This window comes from Hyperolius riggenbachi, chromosome 9 (genome assembly GCF_040937935.1).
Source record: "Hyperolius riggenbachi isolate aHypRig1 chromosome 9, aHypRig1.pri, whole genome shotgun sequence".
NCBI classification, from domain to species: domain Eukaryota; kingdom Metazoa; phylum Chordata; class Amphibia; order Anura; family Hyperoliidae; genus Hyperolius; species Hyperolius riggenbachi.
Window position 1 is genome coordinate 223,456,999 of NC_090654.1, and position 22,142 is coordinate 223,479,140.

At 47.0% G+C, this 22,142-nt stretch overlaps 1 protein-coding gene across 1 annotated transcript; it reads right to left on the minus strand.

The window, feature by feature from the left end:
- Positions 1-576: 576 nt before the first annotated feature.
- LOC137531908 (carbohydrate sulfotransferase 9-like) lies at positions 577-18,377 on the minus strand. The gene is made up of 3 exons (XM_068251924.1): positions 18,326-18,377; positions 12,221-12,383; positions 577-1,722 (listed from the first exon to the last, which is right to left on the minus strand). The coding sequence occupies exons 2-3, from the start codon at positions 12,327-12,329 to the stop codon at positions 914-916; spliced, it is 918 nt and encodes a 305-aa protein (XP_068108025.1). The 5' UTR covers positions 12,330-12,383; positions 18,326-18,377; the 3' UTR covers positions 577-913.
- Between the last annotated feature and the right edge of the window lie 3,765 nt (positions 18,378-22,142).

Sequence of the window (22,142 nt, forward strand, 5' to 3'; positions counted from 1 at the left end):
ACACTTAACCCTGTCCTGTCCCGGCAAAGCCTGCCCTATCATGCTGGGACTCCCGTACGTCCTGCGTCCTCCTGTCCATCCCTCACTGAGTATACAGCTAATACAGTCAGTGAACAAATTAACTACATGTTTTTACAAAAGGTGGGAGGTATGTACCCCCATTACACAGCATTGTGAGACAAAAGGGGAAGAGAGCCCTTGCCAAAAGGCCTTACAGTCTAAACATTTAAGGTATAGGACAGTAGGTAAAGGGAAGCTGTGTGTGGAGTGGTAGAAATGGTGGTTAGTGGGCAGGGTTCTAGGTAGGAGAGTATTTACTTTAACCACTTAAGTACCAGCGGTCTCTGCCCCCTTAAGGACCAGAGACCGCTGGTACAATACGAATCGCCATGCATACCCGCCGCAACCGCCGTCATTGCCACACGCTGGGATCCTCCTGACATAGACTCTGCCGTCACTATGATGGCAGAGTCATGTGAGCTGCTCAGGAGCCGCTTTCATTGGCTCCTGACTGTGTATCAATGCAAGCCAATGGGAGTGGTTTACATTGACAGTCAGCCAATGAAATCAGCTCCTGACCGGCTCACTTGGCTCTGCCATCATAGAGACAGGCAGAGCCAGTGAGCTGTGGTGAGAGACGTCGGGTTCGGGCAGCGCGATCGGCAGGGAGCGACGGAAACACTGAATGCATGCTGGGGACTGTGATTAAAATCTACGCCCAGCCAGGAGCCCATCAAAACAGGGCGTAGATTTCAATCACCTTGGTCCTAAAGTAGTTAAATTAATAGTTTGATTGTAAATATGCTGAAAGGTTATTTTTATCACTTAGGTGATAAGTCATTTATAAGACATTTTGTGAGTAGAGCCCAAAATAGCGAACATGTGCCCATTTTGATCTCATGTTTTTCCCCTATTAATTACTGTAACCTCTATATTCAAACATGGAGAAATCTACAGTGTAAACTTGCAGCAGTTGTCTAAGCAGATCAGGAGGTAGAGTGTCCAGGTACTGTCTAGTGATGCTATCATCCGTACGACTGGCATTCCAATGATGCTTCATACTGGGGTATTTCAGATCCTCTGGTGCTCTTATTGTCTTCAGAACAAATTCTGCATCCCGACTGATAGTTTGGAACTTGCCAATAACATTATAATGGATACTGCATGGGTCACAGAGCTGATACATTGGCCTCCAGTGTGTGTCTCTGTATTTTGGATCTTCTACCACAATGAAGCGGACAAATTGTTCAAAAGTAATAGTTGTAGAGTTGATTTTTAGTCTCTTTTTAATTATGCCAGCTATGGTTTTGCTATAATAGACATCATCTTCATGAAGAAACTTGTCCCTGTATGCTGAAACCACCCTCTGTAAAGGATCTCTAGTGAACATCACCTTGGTGTAGTTGGCCAGGAACTCTTTCTGCTTACTGGGTGGATAGTGGCTTAATTTGCGCAGTAAAGGTGATGAATGAACTTTATAATGTTTGAGTTCATTTAACGTAAGCCCAAGTGAGTCATTGAGTGAAAGAATTATTCTTTTCCAGTTGGAACAACCAGCCTTTGGCACCTCACAGTAGATTAGCTTGTGGCTGTGTTCCACATACAATTGACCAAAAACATTCCTGTCCAATGGAAAGGCGGCATGTGTCAGATTATTCTGCTCACACATTAACTTCACAGTAGAACTTCGGTGTTTAAAAATCTCTTCATCTTGTCGAGAGTCTGTAAAGAAAATGATCAGGATGAAAAGGTTTACATTTGTAATTTTTGTTTTGTAGATTTGGACCTAAGCTACAGGACTTTCACTATGGGCTCCAGATGATAGAGGGTGTAGTACCCAAGCCAGGCTTGTAATATGTTCAAGTTATACCTCTGAACTCTATGGCCAGGCCAGCCTGACTGTAGAGAAGGAAGAAACTGCTGATGGGATGCACACGCTCACTGCCTGTCTCCCCCAGAGACTACGGAGAATCTCTCTACCTGCTGGGAATGCAGGATGAATAGGGTGCCTTGCAAAAGTATTCACGCCCCCCACCCCCACCCCCTGGCCCCCCCCCACCACCACCACCACCCTTCATTTTTTCATGTTTTGTTGCCTCATAACCTGGAATTAAATTGGATTGTTTGAGAGTTTATACTATTACATTGACAAAACATATCTACAACTTAAAAGATGTATTATTTGATTTATTGTGATGCAAACAACAAAATAGGACAAAACAACTAAACATTTTTAACATGTATTGTCATGAATGATACGGAAGTCGAGACGATTATCGATTCCGTATCATTCTGCAAAGCAGAGCAGAATGTCAGTTCTGGCTTAAATGTACGGCAGATGTCTTTTTTTCCCTTCACTCTGAATTAGAGTCCCTCACCCCTCTACTTCGTTACTAGCTATTAGGTCCAGTGCACACCGGGCGGTTCCGCCGGCCGCATCCGCCTGAAAATCCGTGTGGCTAACGTATCTCAATAAGCTGGTGCACACCGGCGGTTTGAGGTTTTTAGCAAACCGCAAACGTGCCTCTTGCTGCACGTTTGTGGTTTGCTACAAACCTCAAACCGCCGGTGTGCACCAGCCCATTGAGATACATTAGCCACGCGGATTTTGTGCATCAGCCCATTGAAATACATTAGCCACACGGATACTCAGGCGGATGCAGCCGGCGGATCACATCAAGATCCGCCCGGTGTGCACTGGGACTAAACTCTGTCATCCACACACAAAACCGCTAGCGTTTGGTGGATCTGCTAGCGGTTGTGGTGTGCCCCAGGCCTTAGTGTTGATCGAACAGTGTTCGCCACTGTTATTTATTCCCCGAATATCGGGGTGTTCGGGTTCAGCTCGAGCTCAGCCACGCACCATGCGATGCTCGGCTGCGCTGTTTGGGGGGGGGGACTGGAGGGGACGCAGCATGAGGCGAGAGCTATGGCCACAGTCGGCGGCGGGGAGGAGGGACGGCTCTTCCCTCTGTGCTCCCCTCCAGCTTAAAAAAGTGTGTGGTGGGCAGCGGCATGCAGCAGGCAGATACATACCATCCGTGCGTTCCACCGCATACTCCTCGCTCTAGCGTCTGACACAACTTCCGGATATACCGGAAGTGGAAGTTGCATCAGACGCTAGAGCGAGGAGTATCCATGGAACGCATGGAAGGTATGTATCTGCCCACTGCCTGCCGCTGTCCACCGCTGCCCACCACACACTTTTTTAAGCTGGAGGGGAGCGTAGAGGGGGAGCCCCGAGGTGAGGGAGGGGGGGACCGTACCCCCTCCCCACCGACTGTGGCCATGGCTCTCCCCTCATGCTGCGACCCCTCCAGCAGGCAAGCTGCTTGGGTCCCCATTGACTTACATTGGGCTCGGTGTTCGGCCGAATATGACGAACATCTGGACGATGTTCGGCCGAGCCGACCCGAGCCCGAATATCTGGGTGTTCAATCATCACTACCAGCTATTCACACCTAGGTGCTACGACCAAATGCTGGCCTTGTAGCAGGATCAGCAGATAAAGATTAGTCCTTTTGATTCCCTCCGAAATGCTGGATTAGACTATAGACAAACTTCATGTATTAATAATTCAAGATGTGGTTATCGCAGACAAAAAACAAATATATTCTCTGGTTCCTGAAAATCAGCCTAATAGCTCATCCAAGTTATAGAAGTCCAGCTGCTAGGGAAAGAGAGCTATTTATCACTCGCAGTCCAAGAGAACCTGGGTGATGAACAGCTGCAAAAAGTCTAGGGCTGTTCCTAGATGAGCTGTCGCCAACTGGATTCCAGACTGGGCGGTGAAAGGGGGCACTACGGGTGCGGCGGAATCGGGATTGCCAATCTGGATTTGTCAGCACCTCTGGGAGTCTATGGGTACTACGTCTTCTTCTTGGTGGCTGCGACGGGGGTACTACTGCACGTGCCACCGTACCAGTTTCAACTTCCATGTTGGCGCTCACCACTTCACCAGGGTCTACGGAAGTACTGGTACTAAGTCCAGGAGATTCTGCGCTGCTGGTGCCTGCCTCACCAAGAAAACTCTCATCAGCGCTAGCACCACCCTGCTGCCCTTGAGGCGATTCCTGCACCACCTGCGGTCTAACGACATGGGGTCTGGTACGCCTGGCTCTAGCCGGGACCAAAACCTCGTCATCACTTTCAGTCACAGAACCACTGCTTTCCACAGGTTCAAATTCGGACCCGGATGATTCGTCGGCTGAGTCTTCCCAAACACTCTCATCCGACTGGTCCATGTACCTGTATACCTCCTCATCAGAAATCCCCCTTCTTGCCATTGTGGACTGCTAAATTTATGGGGTTTTCCTCCGAGACAACCCAGAAAAAAAGAGCACCTACCTGTAACGATTGGTGTCAGCACGCAGAGAGAATCTGATTATTGGTGATCTGCAGTATCACCAAAAATGCAGATATATACCTGATTATTGATGATCTGCAGCATCACCGATAATACAGATATATTGCTAACCTCTGGACACCTATAGGTATGTGAGTGTTTGGTGTAACAGTAAAACTTTGAGCAATGCACCAGCAGTGCTGGAATACTGCTCGGGAAGGCACAGGAAACTTCCAAGAGCCTTAGGCTGGAAACGGGGTGGCAGCCACTGGTAATGGGGTGAACTTAGGTGACCTTCCTGTTACCACCTGGAATGGAGAAAAACCTGAGGAGGAGCTCTTCAAGTTGTGTGCAAATTCTGCAAATGGCAGGAATTTGACCCAGTCAGTTTGAACGTCTGCCACATAACATCTCAGAAACTGTTCCAGAGACTGATTGGTTCTCTCGGTCTGGCCATTGGTCTGTGGGTGGTAGCCTGATGAGAAAGATAGCTCCATGTCTAACTGATGGCAGAATGCCCTCCAAAATTTTGAAACAAATTGGACTCCCCGATCTGACACTATATTTTCCGGAATACCATGCAGCCGGAAAATATGTTGGATGAAGAGCTCAGCTAATTCCTGAGCCGAGGGGAGTCCTTTCAAGGGGACAAAATGGGCCATCTTGCTAAAACGATCGACTACTACCCAAAAGACGGTCATGCCCTCAGACCTGGGGAGTTTGCCCACAAAATCCATGGACAGATGGGTCCATGGTTCACTCGGCACTGGCAATGATTGCAATGTCCCAACAGGTGCCTGACGGGAGGGTTTGCACACTGCACATTCTCTTACATATTCCTAGCAGTCAGTTGCCAATGACGGCCACCAGGCACATCTCGCAATGAGAGCCTTAGTTCTGGTGGCCCCAGGATGCCCAGCATTCTTGTGGGAATGGAACAACTGCAGTATTTGTAAACGAAAAGGTAATGGTACAAACATGACCCCTTCAGGCTTTCCCTCAGGTACATCCTGTTGGAACGGACTCAACGTTTTTGTCCAGTCCCTCCAGGTCTCAGTGGCGTCTAGAACCACTTTCTGAGGAAGAATGGTTTCTGGGTCTGAGGGCAGTGCTGTCTCGGGTTCAAAGCATCTGGACAAAGCATCAGTTTTGATGTGCTTACTACCAGGGGTATACGTGATTACAAATATGAATCTTGAGAAAAACAATGACCACCGGGCCTGTCGGGGGCTAAGTCTCTTAGCACCCTCAATGTACTCCAAATTCTTGTGGTCAGTATAGACAATAATGGTGTGTTCTGCACCCTCTAGCCAATGTCGCCATTCCTCAAAGGCCAACTTAATGGCTAGAAGTTCCCTATTGCCTATATCGTAGTTCTTCTCTGTGGGTGAAAACCTACGTGAAAAATAGGCACAGGGGTGTAACTTTCCTTGCAACCCGGAAAGCTGAGACAGCACAGCCCCTACCCCTACCTCTGAGGCATCTACCTCCACGATAAAGGGGAAGGCGGTGTCGACATGTCTCAAAATGGGTGCAGTACAGAACAATTTCTTTAGCGTGGTGAAAGCAGCATGGGCCTCAGGGGACCAGTGGTGAGTATCTGCCCCTTTCTTTGTGAGACTGGTGAGAGGAGAAATCACCGTGGAGTACCCCTTTATGAATCTCCTATAGTAGTTAGCGAACCCCAGGAACCTCTGGAGAGCCTTCAATCCCACAGGTTGAGGCCACTCCAAAACAGCTGAAACCTTTCCTGGGTCCATAGAGAGGCCAGAGGTTGAAATTATGTACCCCAGAAAGGCAACAGTGGTCACTTCGAAAATGCATTTCTCCAGCTTAGCATACAGCATGTTTTGTCTCAACTTCCATAACACAAACTTAACATGATTTCTGTTCTCTGAGAGGTTGGACGAAAAGATTAGTATGTCGTCTAGGTATACTAAGACAAATTTACTCAACACCTCTCTAAAGACTTCGTTAATTAGCTCTTGAAAGACGGCCGGGGCATTACACAACCCGAAGGGCATCACCAGGTACTCGTAGTGCCCGTCGGGAGTGTTAAAGGCCGTCTTCCATTCATCACCGTCCCTGATCCGCACAAGGTTGTAAGCACCCCTCAAATCCAGTTTTGAGAAAATCGTAGCATTGGTGACTTGAGTAAATAAATCGTCTATTAAAGGCAAAGGATGGCGATTTTTTACTGTAATTTTATTTAGACCCCGATAATCAATGCAGGGCCGTAGGCCTCCATCTTTCTTTTTCACAAAAAAGAACCCTGCCCCTGCCGGGGATCGAGAAGGACGAATAAAACCTTTAGCTAAGTTTTCTCGGATGTACTCCTGCATGGCCAACTTCTCTGGCCCAGATAAATTATAGAGATGACCTCTAGGGGGCATACAACCCAACCTAAGATCAATGGGGCAATCAAAGGGATGGTGTGGAGGAAGTTTATCTGCTGACTTGGGACAGAACACGTCTGCAAATTCTGAATACTGATCTGGCAATCCCTCCATGTGAATCTTGGTTTTACCAAAGGTTACTTTCGCTAGACAATGATGATAGCAATGGGCAGACCAGCTCGTTAGCTGACCCGTAGCCCAATTGATCTGAGGCGAGTGTATTTGTAACCATGGCATGCCAAGAATGATCGTGGAGGTTGCCATTCGTAACACAAAAAACGATAAACTTTCTTTATGCAACACCCCTACTGTGACCCCCACGTCTGGGGTCTGGGAAAGAGGGTGATTACTGGTTTTAGTGGGGAGATCGGAATCCCCAATTTCTTAGCAAATTCATAATCCATAAAATTAGCTGCTGAGCCAGAATCTATGAAGGCCTCAGTAGTCTCAGTCTTATTCTGCCAGGATATAGTGCAAGGGAGAAGGAAACGTTTATCATCTAGAGGTAATGACTGCGCGCCTAGGGTATTACCTCCGACTACACCTAGGCGGCAGCGTTTCCCGACTTCTTGGGACAATTCTGCACTTTATGACCCCCCTCTGCACAGTACAGACAGAGCTGCTCTGTTTCTCTGCGTCTCCGCTCCACCCGCGACAATCTTGACCGACCAATTTGCATTGGTTCTGGTGGAGGCGAAGCAGGTGGAGGTGGAACAGAAGGAGGCGCTGCAAAGGTCAAGTATCGCATATTGTTCCTACCCCGGGTCTGTCTTTGGTATCGTACACGACGATCGATTCTGATGGCCAATGAAATGGCCTCATCGAGGGATTTGGGCTCAGGATGGCTCAACATCAACTCTGAGACTGCGTCTGACAGCCCTGATAAAAAACAGTCTAGTAATGCAAATGAGTCCCATCTAGCTTAAACTGCCCATTTTCTGAACTCAGCTGCGTAATTTTTGACCGGATCTCTGCCCTGCCGCAATGTCTTGAGCTTCCGCTCTGCGGTCGAGGAAATATCCGGATCATCGTAAATTATGGCCATAGCTTCAAAGAACGCCTCAACTGACACTAACGCGCCATCACCTGGCTGAAGACTATATGCCCAAGTCTGGGAATCTCCTGACAACAGTGTCTTGATAAACGTAATTCTCTGAGCTACAGTTCCTGAAGTACTAGGTCTCAACTCAAAGTATGACAACACTTGGTTTTTAAAGTTTCGAAAGTCAGATCTGTGGCCAGAAAACCTTTCAGGTACAGACATACGTATGTCTGTGCTAGGAGGTGATCGCACGGTATCCACAGCCATCTGATAAACTTGTACAGTCCCAGACAAAGCGTTGATTTGAGTCTGGTGACTGTCCAGCACTCGGGTGTGATTTTCCACCGTAGTGGTGAGTGCATCGAGACGGCTGCGGAGTGCGTCCATTTGGGTTTGGTCTGCCGTTCTGTAACAATTGGTGTCAGCATGCAGAGAGAATCTGATTATTGATGATCTGCAGTATCACCAAAAATGCAGATATATACCTGATTATTGATAATCTGCAGCATCACCGATAATACAGATATATTGCTAACCTCTGGACACCTATAGGTATGTGAGTGTTTGGTGTAACAGTAATACTTTGAGCAATGCATCAGCAGTGCTGGAATACTGCTCGGGAAGGCACAGGAACCTTCCAGCAGCCTTAGGCTCTCCAAGGGGAGGAGTCAGGCTGGACGAAGGAAGGATAAGGGAGTGAGTGACACCCGAAGGTGGATGTCACTATCTGGTCTGGAGACTATCTCTTAAGGGGAGAGATAGCTCTCGAGGTCGGGCACGCCTGGTCGGTAACACACTGACAGATAAAGTACAAAGACAGAGGACTGATTCGGTATCCAAGGCAAGCAGGGTCTGGCAACGGTATATCAGATATGCGAGGTACCAAATCAGAAGACAGAGGAGTAGTCAGAAAAGCAATAAGTCATAACAGATATTAAACAATGCCTAGTCTGAGTGCGAGGTCCTTGGTCTCAGCACCCTGGAACTAGTCTGAATAAATACACAGATTAACAGTACTAGTAAACTGGCTAAGTGTGAATTCCCAGGTCCACCTGGTTCTAACACACTGTAGGATCTGACTAAAGGTCTGAGTGCTTCCACGTAGTGATCGCAACGGCAGACAACCAGCAACTGACAAGCAAGTTGTATATATAGTTGCAGGACTCTGCCGCCCCGCCCGAACCACTCAGCCAATCAGGAGTCCAGCAGGAATCAGCTGATCATCCTGATCAGCTGACACATCTCCTGCTGGCATAAAGGTCCTGACTTCTGGCGCGCGCGTGCGTAGCTCTAAACCTGTGTGAACTAACAGGCTCAGCCACACCAGCTGCACGCTGCTGCGTGCAAACCGCCACGCTGGACGCGGAATCAGCCGCCTGTCTGTTGTTGCATGCGGCGGCTTTTCCACGTCCCGCTCTGCCGCCAGACACACGCTTCCACGTGCAAACCGCCGCACTGGACGCGGAATCAGCCGCCTGCTCAGTAGCACTCGCGGCGGCTTTTCTGCGATCTCTCACACTACCTAGCAAAAGGAGGTATTTGAGAGGTAGAAAGCTGTGGTCACTGAGTTTTGATAAAGAGTTTTGGGGTTGGTGGTGAGTGGGGTCTCAGAGGCAATCAAACAATCACGGGACAATCAAAGCCGATCACGGGACAATCAAATACAATTACAGCACAATCGAATCCAATCACCGCACAATCAAATCTGATGCACTCGGAAGGTGATGGGTGGTGGGGGTGGTGGTGGGGGAGGGGTGTGTGTGTGTGTGTGTGTGGGGGGGGGGGGGGGTAGGGGTTGGTGGGAAGTGGGGTCTCAGAGGCAATCAAACAATCACGGGACAATCAAAGCCGATCACGGGACAATCAAATACAATTACAGCACAACTGAATCCAATCACAGCACAAGCAAATCTGATGCACTCGGAAGGTGGTGGTTGGAGGTGGGGGGGGGGGGAGGGGAAGGTGGTGGTTGGAGGTGGTGGGGGGGAGGGTGGTGGTTGGAGGTGGTGGGGTGGAGGGTGGGGTTGGGGGTGGCGGGAAGTGGGGTCTCAGAGGCAATCAAACAATCATGGGACAATCGAAGCAAATCACGGGACAATCAAATACAATTGCAGCACAAACGAATACAATTGCAGCACAATCGAATACAATCACAGCACAGTCAAATACAATGCACTCTGAAGGTGATTAGGGGGGTATGAGGGCGATTTGAGGGGGTGGGGGGTTGATCAGGAGCCCACACGGGGCAGACTGAGTCCTGATCTGATGAGAGGCAGACACAGGGGGTTACTGATCGAAGATCAGTTAGTGATTGCTGGGGAGGACAGATGTAAACAATGCGCAGGGGATGTAATCAGGAGGGGGGTCTGAGGGCAATCGAGGGTCTGGGCAGGTGATCAGTTGGGCAGTTAGGGTCTGCTCTGATGGGTGGGGGTGCTGAGGGGTGATGGACAGGTTATAGACAGGTGATCAGAGGGGGATCAGGGGGTAAGCTAGCTGTATACAGAGGCTGTGTGGGAAAAAAAGTGTTGCGTATACTCACTTCTGCTTCCTCCTCGCTGGTGGTCTCTGGAACAATGAGACCACGAGGTGAGGAGGAATCATGTTTAAAGCACTTTATTTACCTAACAAAGTGCTTTATACACTGTAATTGGCCGCATTTCGGAATTCCTCCTCCCGCCGGCGCTGCTAATTGGCCGGGGGCCGGAGTCTAACTTCCCGGCCATCGATCCCCGGTGGAGGATCGCCTCACGGATGACGCAATCGCTCCGCCCATGCCCCTAAAAGGACCGCCTCCTCTGTGCGTACGGCGGTCCTTAGGGCTTCCACTTTCCGACTGCCCCTGTGCAGTGGGCGGTCGTTAAGTGGTTAAAGGGGCAGTATGGTGAATTGACTTGTTATAAGTTGTTATAAGTTCATTTAATATAACATAACAATATAACAAGTGGAGCAATGTTTTAGGCTTGTATTGTTGTAAGATAAAAGTCAATTACAATAGTGCATTAGCCCCAATCAGTAAAGGAGTCACGTCGGGAGAGAAACCATACTGACGCACAGTTAGCATATACCATTGTGGAGTAGGAGGCAGCCCCGTCAGCTGTTTGCCTCTGTTTAAAAGGAATATAAAGAATGCAGGACACAGCTACAGCACTTGTGCCTGCTAAAACTAGCCGCTGGGAATCTGCGCATAAGCAGAGAGATGGTCTCCACAGCAACAGTCAGACAACAACAATTGTCCGTGGTTGTGCCAGCTTCTCTGAAGGGGACTTCAGCAGGCATAATTTTTTTCATCAGAGCCGCAAATCACTGTCCTGGGACATAACGCAGCTCTGATGATCTGTAAAACTGCACGAGTGTGCCGTTACAAGTAGGAGGAATCCTCTTCGACTCCTTTGCCGGTTGCGGCTAATGCACTATTGTAATTGACTTTTATTCTACAACAATACGAGCTGAATTCATTGCTCCACTTAGAAAAATGTTATATTAAATGATCTTATAATAAGTCAATTCGCCATACTACCCCTATGTATTATTTAAAAAATATATAATGGCTGAAAACTAAGAAATAATGAATTTTTTCCATTTTTTCTAATTTTTCCAGTTAAAATATATTTAGAGTAAAATAATTCTTAGCATAATGTACCACCCAAAGAAAGCTTAATTGGTGTTGAAAAAAACAGGATATAGATTGTTTCAATGTGATAAGTAGTAATAAAGCGCTGAGGCTTTGGTCACATCTAAAACCGAAATCGCTGATGCCAGCGATTGTTGGCGCATTTTTTCCCCCTCCCAGCTCAGAAGTTGTATTCTGCCAGGAAAACGTTTATGACTGTAATTTGCTTAGCAGTGATAAAAAAAAGTTGGGGGGAAAGGCTGCGCGTCCCTAAACACATGTGCAATTGAACGGTTAATCGCACAGGCATATACCGCCTGTGTCAGACTGAAAAATGCACGCCCTGCATCCTAGACAAGTGCTAACATTTATTAAACTAGGAGGAACTTTAGCTTCCAATATTCCAATATGGTTTGCATGCAAAGTATATTATACTAGACACTTGCGCCACGGTGAGGCAAACCTCCGGGCAAGTGACCTAACCTAAATTTAAATCTTGGGAGCAGCTCAGCATTAAAAAAGTGTAACTTACATTTTGTACAACAGCGAGGAGAACGCCAGCGCATACCACTAAGGCTGCATCTGAAATGACCACCAGCTCAGTGTGAAGCACCTAAATAGATTTTCTGCACACTTTGCATTCAATTCAGATGCAAATAATATGCAAATCTGCTACTACTTATTATGCAAACATTGTTTTGTGATGGTACTTACCAATTTGTTTGATTGATTTTGCTGCATGTTTAGCCACGTTCCTTACGTGTATTGTGCATATTAAGAATGTGGCTCATTAAGTCTATTTTTCAATAGCCATAAAAACTCACCTGGTATATTCAAGACTTTAGTCCACTTAATTTGCAGAACAAATATCGCCAGAGCAGAAGATATGAGAAAAAGGAAGAGCCTTTTAGCACACGCTTTTGGCATTTTCATTTCTTTTCAAGCTCTGCTTAACAATATTTTTGGATACTCTTCTATACTTCAAATCTGGAAGCACAAAATTATTATTACACAAAATTGTATTTTCACAGGTCAGCAGTAAGGCATTTACAGAAATGAAGTTTGCTATTTGAAGACCAAAATTAAAAACTCTGGCCAATATGCAATTAACACTTTCTCCTAAGTTTTTTAGGGGTTATTTTTAAACTTGTCACTAAAATGTTTTTTAAACCACCAGAAATCACTAAAATACTCAATATACAGGTCCTTCTCAAAAAATCAGCATATTGTGATAAAGTTCATTATTTTCTGTAATGTACTGATAAACATTAGACTTTCATATATTTTAGAGTCATTACACACCACTGAAGTAGTTCAAGCCTTTTATTGTTTTAATATTGATGATTTTAGCATACAGCTCATGAAAACCCAAAATTCCTATCTCAAAAAATTAGCATATTTCGTCCGACCAATAAAAGAAAAGTGTTTTTAAAACATAAAAGTCAACCTTCAAATAATTATGTTCAGTTATGCACGCAATACTTGGTCGGGAATCCTTTTGCAGAAATGACTGCTTCAGTGCGGCGTGGCATGGAGGCAATCAGCCTGTGGCACTGCTCAGGTGTTATGGAGGCCCAGGATGCTTCGATAGCGGCCTTAAGCTCATCCAGAGTGTTGGGTCTTGCGTCTCTCAACTTTCTCTTCACAATATCCCACAGATTCTCTATGGGGTTCAGGTCAGGAGAGTTGGCAGGCCAATTGAGCACAGTAATGCCATGGTCAGTAAACCATTTACCAGTGGTTTTGGCACTGTGAGCAGGTGCCAGGTCATGCTGAAAAATGAAATCTTCATCTCCATAAAGATTTTCAGCAGATGGAAGTATGAAGTGCTCCAAAATCTCCTGATAGCTAGCTGCATTGACCCTGCCCTTGATAAAACACAGTGGACCAACACCAGCAGCTGACATGGCACCCCAGACCATCACTGACTGTGGGTACTTGACACTGGACTTCAGGCATTTTGACATTTCCCTCTCCCCAGTCTTCCTCCAGACTCTGGCACCTTGATTTCCGAATGACATGCAAAAGTTGCTTTTATCTCAAAAAAGTACTTTGGACCACTGAACAACAGTCCAGTGCTGCTTCTCTGTAGCCCAGGTCAGGCGCTTCTGCTGCTGTTTCTGGTTCAAAAGTGGTTTGACCTGGGGAATGCAGCACCTGTAGCTCATTTCTTGCACACGCCTGTACACGGTGGCTCTGGTTGTTTCTACTCCAGACTCAGTCCACTGCTTCCGCAGGTCCCCCAAGGTCTGGAATCGGTCCTTCTCCACAATCTTCCTTAGGGTCCGGTCACCTCTTCTCGTTGTGCAGCGTTTTCTGCCACACTTTTTCCTTCCCACAGACTTCCCACTGAGGTGCCTTGATACAGCACTCTGGGAACAGCCTATTCGTTCAGAAATGTTTTTCTGTGTCTTACCCTCTTGCTTGAGGGTGTCAATGATGGCCTTCTGGACAGCAGTCAGGTCGGCAGTCTTACCCATGATTGCGGTTTTGAGTAATGAACCCGGCTGGGAGTTTTTAAAAGCCTCAGGAATCTTTTGCAGGTGTTTAGAGTTAATTAGTTGATTCAGATGATTAGGTTAATAGCTCGTTTACAGAACCTTTTCATGATATGCTATTATTTTGAGATAGGAATTTGGGGTTTTCATGAGCTGTATGCCAAAATCATCAATATAATAATGAACTTTATCACAATATGCTAATTTTTTTGAGAAGGACCTGTAAATGTGATAATACTTTATCACTTATTTTTTGTTACTTTTTCAGTTGAACGGTGCTAGAAAGTTATTTTAAATAGAAGATGAAAAAATGATCTCCTAGGAGAAAACTTTAAGAGAAAACGTGTATAGCATATGGGCCTCTGACTCTTCTGCAATTCTTAACCAGTTCACCCCCAAGGGTTTTTATCCTAACGGACCAGAGCAATTTTCAGTTGTCAGCGCTCCTCCCTTTTATTCCCTAATAACTTTATTACTACTTATCACAAGAAAATGATCTATACCTCGTTTTTTTCGCCACCAATTAGGCTTTCTGTGGATAGTACATTTTGCTAAGAATTTTTTTATTCTAAATGCATTTTAATGAGAAAAACAGGAAAAAAAAGAAAAAAAATCATTATTTCTCAGTGTTCAGCCTTTATAGTTTTAAAATTAAACATTCTCCTGTGGATAAAACAAACACGTTTTATTTGCCCAGTGGTCCCGATAATTAAACCGTTTAGATTATGTCCCTATCACAATGTATGGCGACAGTATATTATTTTGAAATATAAGTGGTTATTTTTCTGTTTGTTCTGGCCATAATTACAAGCCCCTATGTAATAAATTAAAATTAATTTTCTCCCATAAAATATAGAATAAAAAAAGCTGAGTCCCTAAGGCAACTATTTTTTTTTTTTTTTTAAGCTGATTTTTTTTTTTTACAAGTGTTTTTTTTGGGGGGGAGGGTTGGAAGTGTAATTTTATTAATGATGTGTATATACTTGAAAATGTATGTATTTTGTAAGTGTAATATACTTTTTGGCCACAAGATGGCGCTGGTGAACACTCATAGGACGTGTTTACTTTTTTTTTTTTTTTTTTACACACTTTATTAAACTGTTACATTTCCTGTTTATGTGAATGGACGTAGCCGCTGTTCGCGGTCACGTCCATTCACTCCAGGCACTGCGATTGGGTAGAGGACTGTTCAGTCCTCTTCCCCAATCGCCCAGCACGGGATCCCGACGGTAATGGCGGCGGTAGCGGCGGACACACGGCGGTAGCAGCGGCGGGAATGCGCGACGTATTAAAACGTCATGTTGCTGTTAATAGCGGTAAGCATGACGTTTTAATACGTTAGGATGGCGGTAAATGGTTAAACAATACAATAGGAGCATGCTAGAAGTAGTGGCACAACTCAGAGCAATCAGGGAGGATGTAAGAGACAGCCACATGTCAGCCATATTGCTTTGTAGTTTACCAAAATCATACAGTGCACCGATTTTAACGTGAAAACCAGACTCATAGACAAGTACAGGCACAGAAAAGAACAGACAACAGTGGAAAGTAATACTGAAACTGCACTTAAAGCTACAGACAGAAAAACACACAGAAAGAGGCATGTATCCACTGGACACTTTAAAAAAGTATGTTCAATATGGAGAGGGGAGCAAAATACAAGATTCTCATGGAACTCTAAACAGTCAGTGAACTACTGTAAATGATAACAGAGACCAGTGGCAAGGAACATTGAGGCTTTGCTCACATCTAAAATTGAATCTGAGACGGCTGCGTTTTGCGATTTTGTGAGTGATTTTTTTTATTCCCCTCCCGGCGCTTACCTGCGCGCTACAATTTTGTGTACAGCGCTTTTCAAAATGATTTTGCAGAGCGATTCTATTTTTTCACTTCCTGATGCAAGTCAGGAAGTGATCTCTTTGACCCGGAAAAGAATAAATAGAATGTATTTATTCTTAAAAGAGCAAACGCAACTGCAGCATAAAGTGACTTTGTGAGCATTTTGCACTTTTCCTATACCTTTTATTGTAGCAAAAACGCCCTAAAAATGGTACATGCAGCGCTTTGCTGAGCGGAAAGCAGACGAAACACGCTTATATGAACTAACTCATAAGGATTCATTGCACTAGCGATTTTAGGGTGTTTTTTCACCGGCGCTCAGAAAAAAAAGCGCAAAGCGCCCTCGGTGTGAATGAGCCCTGAAAGCAACATGCACTCCAGCAGGCCAGAAGTGGTAAGTTATACTTACCGGTCCCAGGGTCCAGCGCCTGCCTCTCAGAACGCTCATCCCCTAAGTCTCCCAGGATGGATCTTTGCATGGCGGCACATAAGTGCTCTTAGGAGCACACGTGATCCTCTCTCCCAACTTAGTAGCTGCAGCAGCGGGACGCAGGACTACAGCACTGGTGCAAAGGCCAAGGTATTTAAACCCTGGCCAATCGGTGCTCAGTGCTTTTCCATCCGAGTAGCTACAGCGTGTCTTCATGCTGTTTGTGACAGTGTCACATGTCCTGTCAGTTCAGCCCGCTCAGTCCTGTCAGTTCAGCCCGCTCAGTCCTGTCAGTTCAGCCCGCTCAGTCCTGTCAGTTCAGCCCACTCAGTCTTGTCAGTTAAGCCTGCTCAGTCCTGTCAGTTCAGCCCACTCAGTCCTGTAAGTTAAGCCCGTTCAGTCCTCTCAGTTCAGCCCGCTCAGTCCTGTCAGTTCAGCCCACTAAGTCCTGCAAGTTCAGCCCACTAAGTCCTGCAAGTTCAGCCCACTCAGTCCTGCAAGTTCAGCCCACTAAGTCCTGCAAGTTCAGCCCACTCAGTCCTGTAAGTTCAGCCCACTCAGTCCTTTCAATTCAGCCCACTCAGTCTTGTCAGTTAAGCCTGCTCAGTCCTGTCAGTTCAGCCCACTCAGTCCTGTAAGTTAAGCCCGTTCAGTCCTCTCAGTTTAGCCCACTCAGTCCTGTCAGTTCAGCCCGCTCAGTCCTGTCAGTTCAGCCCGCTCAGTCCTGTCCTGTCAGTTCAGTCCTGTCAGTTTGCTACTGCCTATTTGCTCCTCTCAGTCCAGTTCTGTCAGTTCAATCCACTCAGTCTGATCCTGGCAGTCCAGTCCTGTCTGATACATGGTCTCAAATTAGATGGTGGACTCTTATTCTTCAGATGACTGACAAGCAATTGATTGATCACAAAATTCCAAGGTGACTAGTGCACTATCCAACATGGAGAAAAAGTGATTGAAATGACACAATTAAGGAACAAGCAAATCTTTGCACACCTGGACATAATAAATGCATTCATGTGTGGCACAGATGCCTTAACCTCTTGACAACCAGCTAATGTCGATTGGCGTAAACTGGTCGTCTGCGGGTTACCATGGAAACGGCCGCTCAATCGAGCGGCCTTTCCATGTCGGTTCACGGAGGATGTCTCCGTGAACAGCCGGAGAGCCGCCGATCGCGGCTCGCCGGCAAAATGTAAACAGGCGGGGAAGAAATCCCCGCTGTTTACATCATACGGCGCTGCTGCGCAGCAGCGCCGTAAGGCAGATCGGCGATCCCCGGCCTCTGATTGGCCGGGGATCGCCTGCATATGATAGGCTGAAGCCTATCCTTCAATGCGCAGGACGGAAATCCGTCCTGCGCAGCTGACAGGGGGAGGGAGAGGGAGGGAGAGGGAGGGAGCAGGAGAGACGGCTTTGAAGAGCCCCCCGCTAAGCAAATGCAGCCGGCGGCGATCAGACCCCCCCAGCAGGACATCCCCCTAGTGGGGAAAAAAGGGGGGTAGTCTGATCGCCCTGCTGCACTCCTGATCGGTGCTGCGGGCTGTAGAGCCCACGCAGCACCGATCAGTGAAAAATTCCCTGGTCGGCAAGTGGTTAAGCCGGTTTCACACTACAAAACAGCTTTAGCGATGCGGTGCGTCGCGCCCACCGGACCGTACCGCATAAAACAGGCCTTTGTATGCACATGCGTTGATATGCGTTTAATGATATTCAGGGCGGGAATAACTCCAATAAAACAGGCTCTCTAGCGCTCCCTGCTGTCATGTCATCATGAGTAATCATTGAACTTTGTGCATGCTCCAGACAGCAGAGGGAGGGAAACACCAGGAGGAACAGCTGCTGTTAGTCTGCCTCTTCCTGCAGCACGATAATTTGTCTAACAAGACGAATAATGAGAAAGGAGCTGGAGAGAGACAGTACAGCTTTTTCAACACAAGAGAGGTAAAAAAAGATTTGTACTTATTAAAACAACATATCAATTAACTTAAATTACAATTAAAAAAAAGGGCCACAGAAACCCTTTAAACTTCCTAACATACTTTAACCACTTGACGACAACAGTGTTAACCCCCCCTAATGAACAGCCTGTTTTTAGCTCAGCTGGGCTGTGCAGTTTCTTCAGCCTCCTGCACAGCCCAGCTATGGAGCCAAGCGATCGGACTTACCTCTTTGTTTTTGTCCCTAAGGGGACATGCCACCGGAGGGGTCCGATCGCTGTGGCCGTTGTGTTTGTTTTTTTCCCTAAGCCTTTATAAGCTGCTTATCCCTCCCTCCCTCCTCCCTCCCCTTCCCTCCTCCCCTCCATCATCTGAATTGGAACAGGACTGCGCTGCAGGAGACCGCAGCGCTGTACAGTTGTAAACAAAGGGGATTTCTTTCCCCTTTCGTTTACAAACAGCCTGCTAGCTGCAATCAGCGCGTAGCAGGCTAATCACGGAGATCCGCTTCGTGAACTGGCAGGGAACGATCGTGCATGCGCGTGGCCATTCCCTGCCAAACTGCAGCTCCAGGACTTGACGCCAATTGGCGTTAGGCAGTCCTGGGGCTGTCGCCGTAGTCACGCCCATTGGCGTGAGGCGTTCTTGAAGTAGTTAAAGAGAACCTGTACTGAGTAAAATTATTTAAAATAAACACATGAGGTAACTTCAAATGAACATTGCATAGTTACCTTGCCATCAGTTCCTCTCAGAAGCTCACCAATTTCTTCTTACAGTGATCCCTTCCAGTTCTGACAACATTTTGTCAGAACTGAAATATATCAGTTGCTGCCAGTTATATATCAGTTGCTGTCAGTTACAGCTGAGAGGAGAACTGATGTGTCCATGTTTCCCTATGGCTCAAGTGGGCGATGTTACAGTTTAACAGTGTGCTGAACAGGAAGCTGTTATGGGGTAATAGCCATTTTCAAAATGGAGGACGGAGAATTCTATTGATCACAGTGGACAAACAGGACGCAGGAGAGGAAAAATAGATTGAGGAGTAGACTACACAGGAGGTAAGTGTGACTTGTGTATGCTTAGTTTGACTTTTAATTTTTAGTATAGGTTTTCTTTAAGTTTGATTACATATTAAAAAGCAGACAAAGAGATGTTTCTTAATTATTTACAACACATCGCATACATGCCATATAACTATTAGTCATTACAAGGCATAATATGTCTTCAACAATTGTTTATTTTCAGTATACAATTGGTATACAAACAAGTATTTTTTTTTTTCGTTTTCACCATAGATTCTACCAGCTTCTTGACCTAATTAAAGTTGATATTACACATGAGGATACACAGTTCAGAGACTGCATTAGCCCAGAGGAGAGATTATTGGTTACTCTCAGGTATTTTAACAATAACAATTACAATTCTATAGCGCTTTTCTACCACAGGACTCAAAGCGCTTAGGCTCTCTCAGATTCAGTAGTTGGTAGTAGGATGACGTATTCACACAACAAAAGTTATATTTCTGCAAATGCCAAACTGAACAGGTGGATTTTAAGTCTGGATTTAAACACCTCCAGAGATAGAGCTGTCCTGTTCTGCTGAGGTAAGGAGTTCCATAACATAGGAGCAGCATGACAGAAGGCTCTGGGACCAAAAGTTTCTAGGTGGACTCTGGGTATGACTGGATTATTAGAACCTGTGGATCTGAGATTGCAGGGATTGCTACGCACCTGCTGTAACATTTCTTTCATGTATCCAGGGCCCAGATTATATAGTGATTTAAATGTCAGTAGGCCGATTTTGAATAGGACCCTCCATTTTACAGGTAGCCAGTGAAGGGAGTGCAGGGACTGGTGTTATGTGACAGTGATGGGGTTGGTTGGTTAACAGTCTGAAAGCAGTATTCTGTATCAGCTGTAGGCGCCACGTCCTTTTTTGGAAGGCTGGTAGGATGATTTCACCACAGCAGAGATGTGAGTTCTGAAGTTTAAATCCCCATCAATTAGAACTCCCAGGCTACGCACATGATCATCAGAGCTGTGTAGATCCGTGCCTCCTATTCCCAGTGGTGAAGACTGCAAGTTAAGTTGTTTTGTTGTCATGCGCTGCCCTCCGACCAGGAGGACTTCAGTTTTATCTGCATTTAGTCTCAGCCAGTTGTCACGCATCCATTGCAGTAGTTCCAGGGTTGCCAACCGTCCGTCTGAGGATGGGCAATCCGTCCATTTCATGTCAAACTTAAGGTGTCCGTATTGCACGTATTTTTAAGCCAGGTGTCCGTCAGAAAAGTTGAATTTAGTCATCCACAGCAAATTGTTATGTGCGCAGACCACTTGCTTTGCACTGTTAACAATGTCTACAGTGTAAATCCTCTTCCTGCCACTGCTGCCTGCAGCTGGAGGAGTTATTTTGCTCGGTGTCAGCTATACTTCATCTTCCCAGCTGCTGCTATTATTATTATTTAGTATTTATATAGCGCCGACATCTTCTGCAGTGCTGTACAGAGTATACAGTCTTGTCACTAACTGTCCCTCAGAGGAGCTCACACTCTAATCCTACCATAGGAGGAGGAGGACGTGTGTTGAGAGAGCTCCTGGACTTCCAGGGGAGGTCTTTTTGCCTGTAGAGCCGGATCCAGCCTTGGAGCATCTTTTCTGGGCACAGCTTTCACCTGAAGTCCCTGCTCCGGGCCTTGCCGGGCAGGGGCTTACCCTAAGCTAACTGGCCGCTCCAGCCATGGAGCGGCCAGCTCATTCCCCCCCCTACGGCTTCATCAACTTACCTAGGGGATGATGAGGTTTCCTCAGGAGGGGATATCGCCAACAACGCTATAGCCTGGGTCAAAGCCGCGAAGACCTGCGAAGAGACCCTGAGCCAGCTGAGGTATAACTTTGCAAGGGCGAGATTCCGTTATGGCATCAAGTGGAAACCTGAAATGCTGTGGCAGGACGAAGAGATGTTAGAGCTGAGGAAACAGATAAAACAGCAGAAATCAAGGTTGGTAGAACTTGAAAAAGTTGGCGGTCCCTTTGCCGAGCAATTAGGATACAGGAAGCGATTTAAAAAAATGTTGTTACCTGAGCAGTATGTCGATGATAGCGACACGGATGATGAGTGCGTGATTGTAGAGGAGGAATGCACCCCCCCGGAGAGACCACTTTGGGTGAAGGAGGAAGTGTCCCAGTCTCCCATCCCACCCGGGCAGAGGGTATGTGATGAAGACCCCATGGAGGGCAGCTGTGCGAGTGAGGTGCAAGGGATGCCGGTACCGGGCTCTGTGGCGAGTGCCCAGGTGAGTGCTGATGGTGCTGGTGCCGCTACCCCTGCTGCTGGGGGTCCTGGTAGCATAGGTGCTGCTGGGGCCCTCGGTGGGGTAGTGGGTGGCAGTGCCGGTGCTGTCCCCGCTGTGGCTGTGGCTGGCATGCCCCCCTCTAACTTACCTGGAGGTGGTGGTGTGGCTACAGCTGCAGGGGCCTCCCTGGGTGCTCGCATGGTCTCTGCTCCTGGTGGACCCCTGGTCCTTGCATCAGGGTCACCTATGGTGGCCGGTGTAGGGTCAGGGGTAAAGCTGGGAGCGGGGCTGTGCGCCCAGGGTCAGTGGGAAAGCTCCCCACCTGGCATTACATTCAAGCAAGATGGCGCCGGCTCGCCGCGAGGTGCCCCGTCCACGCCGAGCCAGCTTCCGGTCGGCGGGGCGGATGTGACGTCAGCGGCTGCCGTTCTGTCTGAATACGGAACCACCATTGAAAGCAATGAAGAGGAACGCGGAAAGTTTGTATGCGTTGACGCGGCGGTATTTCCGCGTCAAGGCGAAGTTTGTATGGCGGTTGACGCGACTGAGAAGCCGCATGGAGGCGAAATTGTCAGCAATGTCAATGCGGTTGACGCGACCGAGAAGCCGCATGAAGGTGGAATCATCAGTAAGGCCAATGCGGTTGACGCAGCCGGGAGTCCGCATAGAAACGGAATCACCAGCACTGTGGATGGAGATGGATGCGGAAACTGCCGTGATGACGGAATCTCCATAGGGATGAATGAGGAAGAA

Coding starts and splice junctions, on each gene's coding strand:
- LOC137531908 (XM_068251924.1), bottom strand. CDS start 12,329: ATGAAAATGCCAAAAGCGTGTGCTAAAAGGCTCTTCCTTTTTCTCATA. Junction 1,723..12,220: donor TAAAGTCTTGAATATACCAG/GTGAGTTTTTAT, acceptor TTTTCTTTACAG/ACTCTCGACAAGATGAAGAG.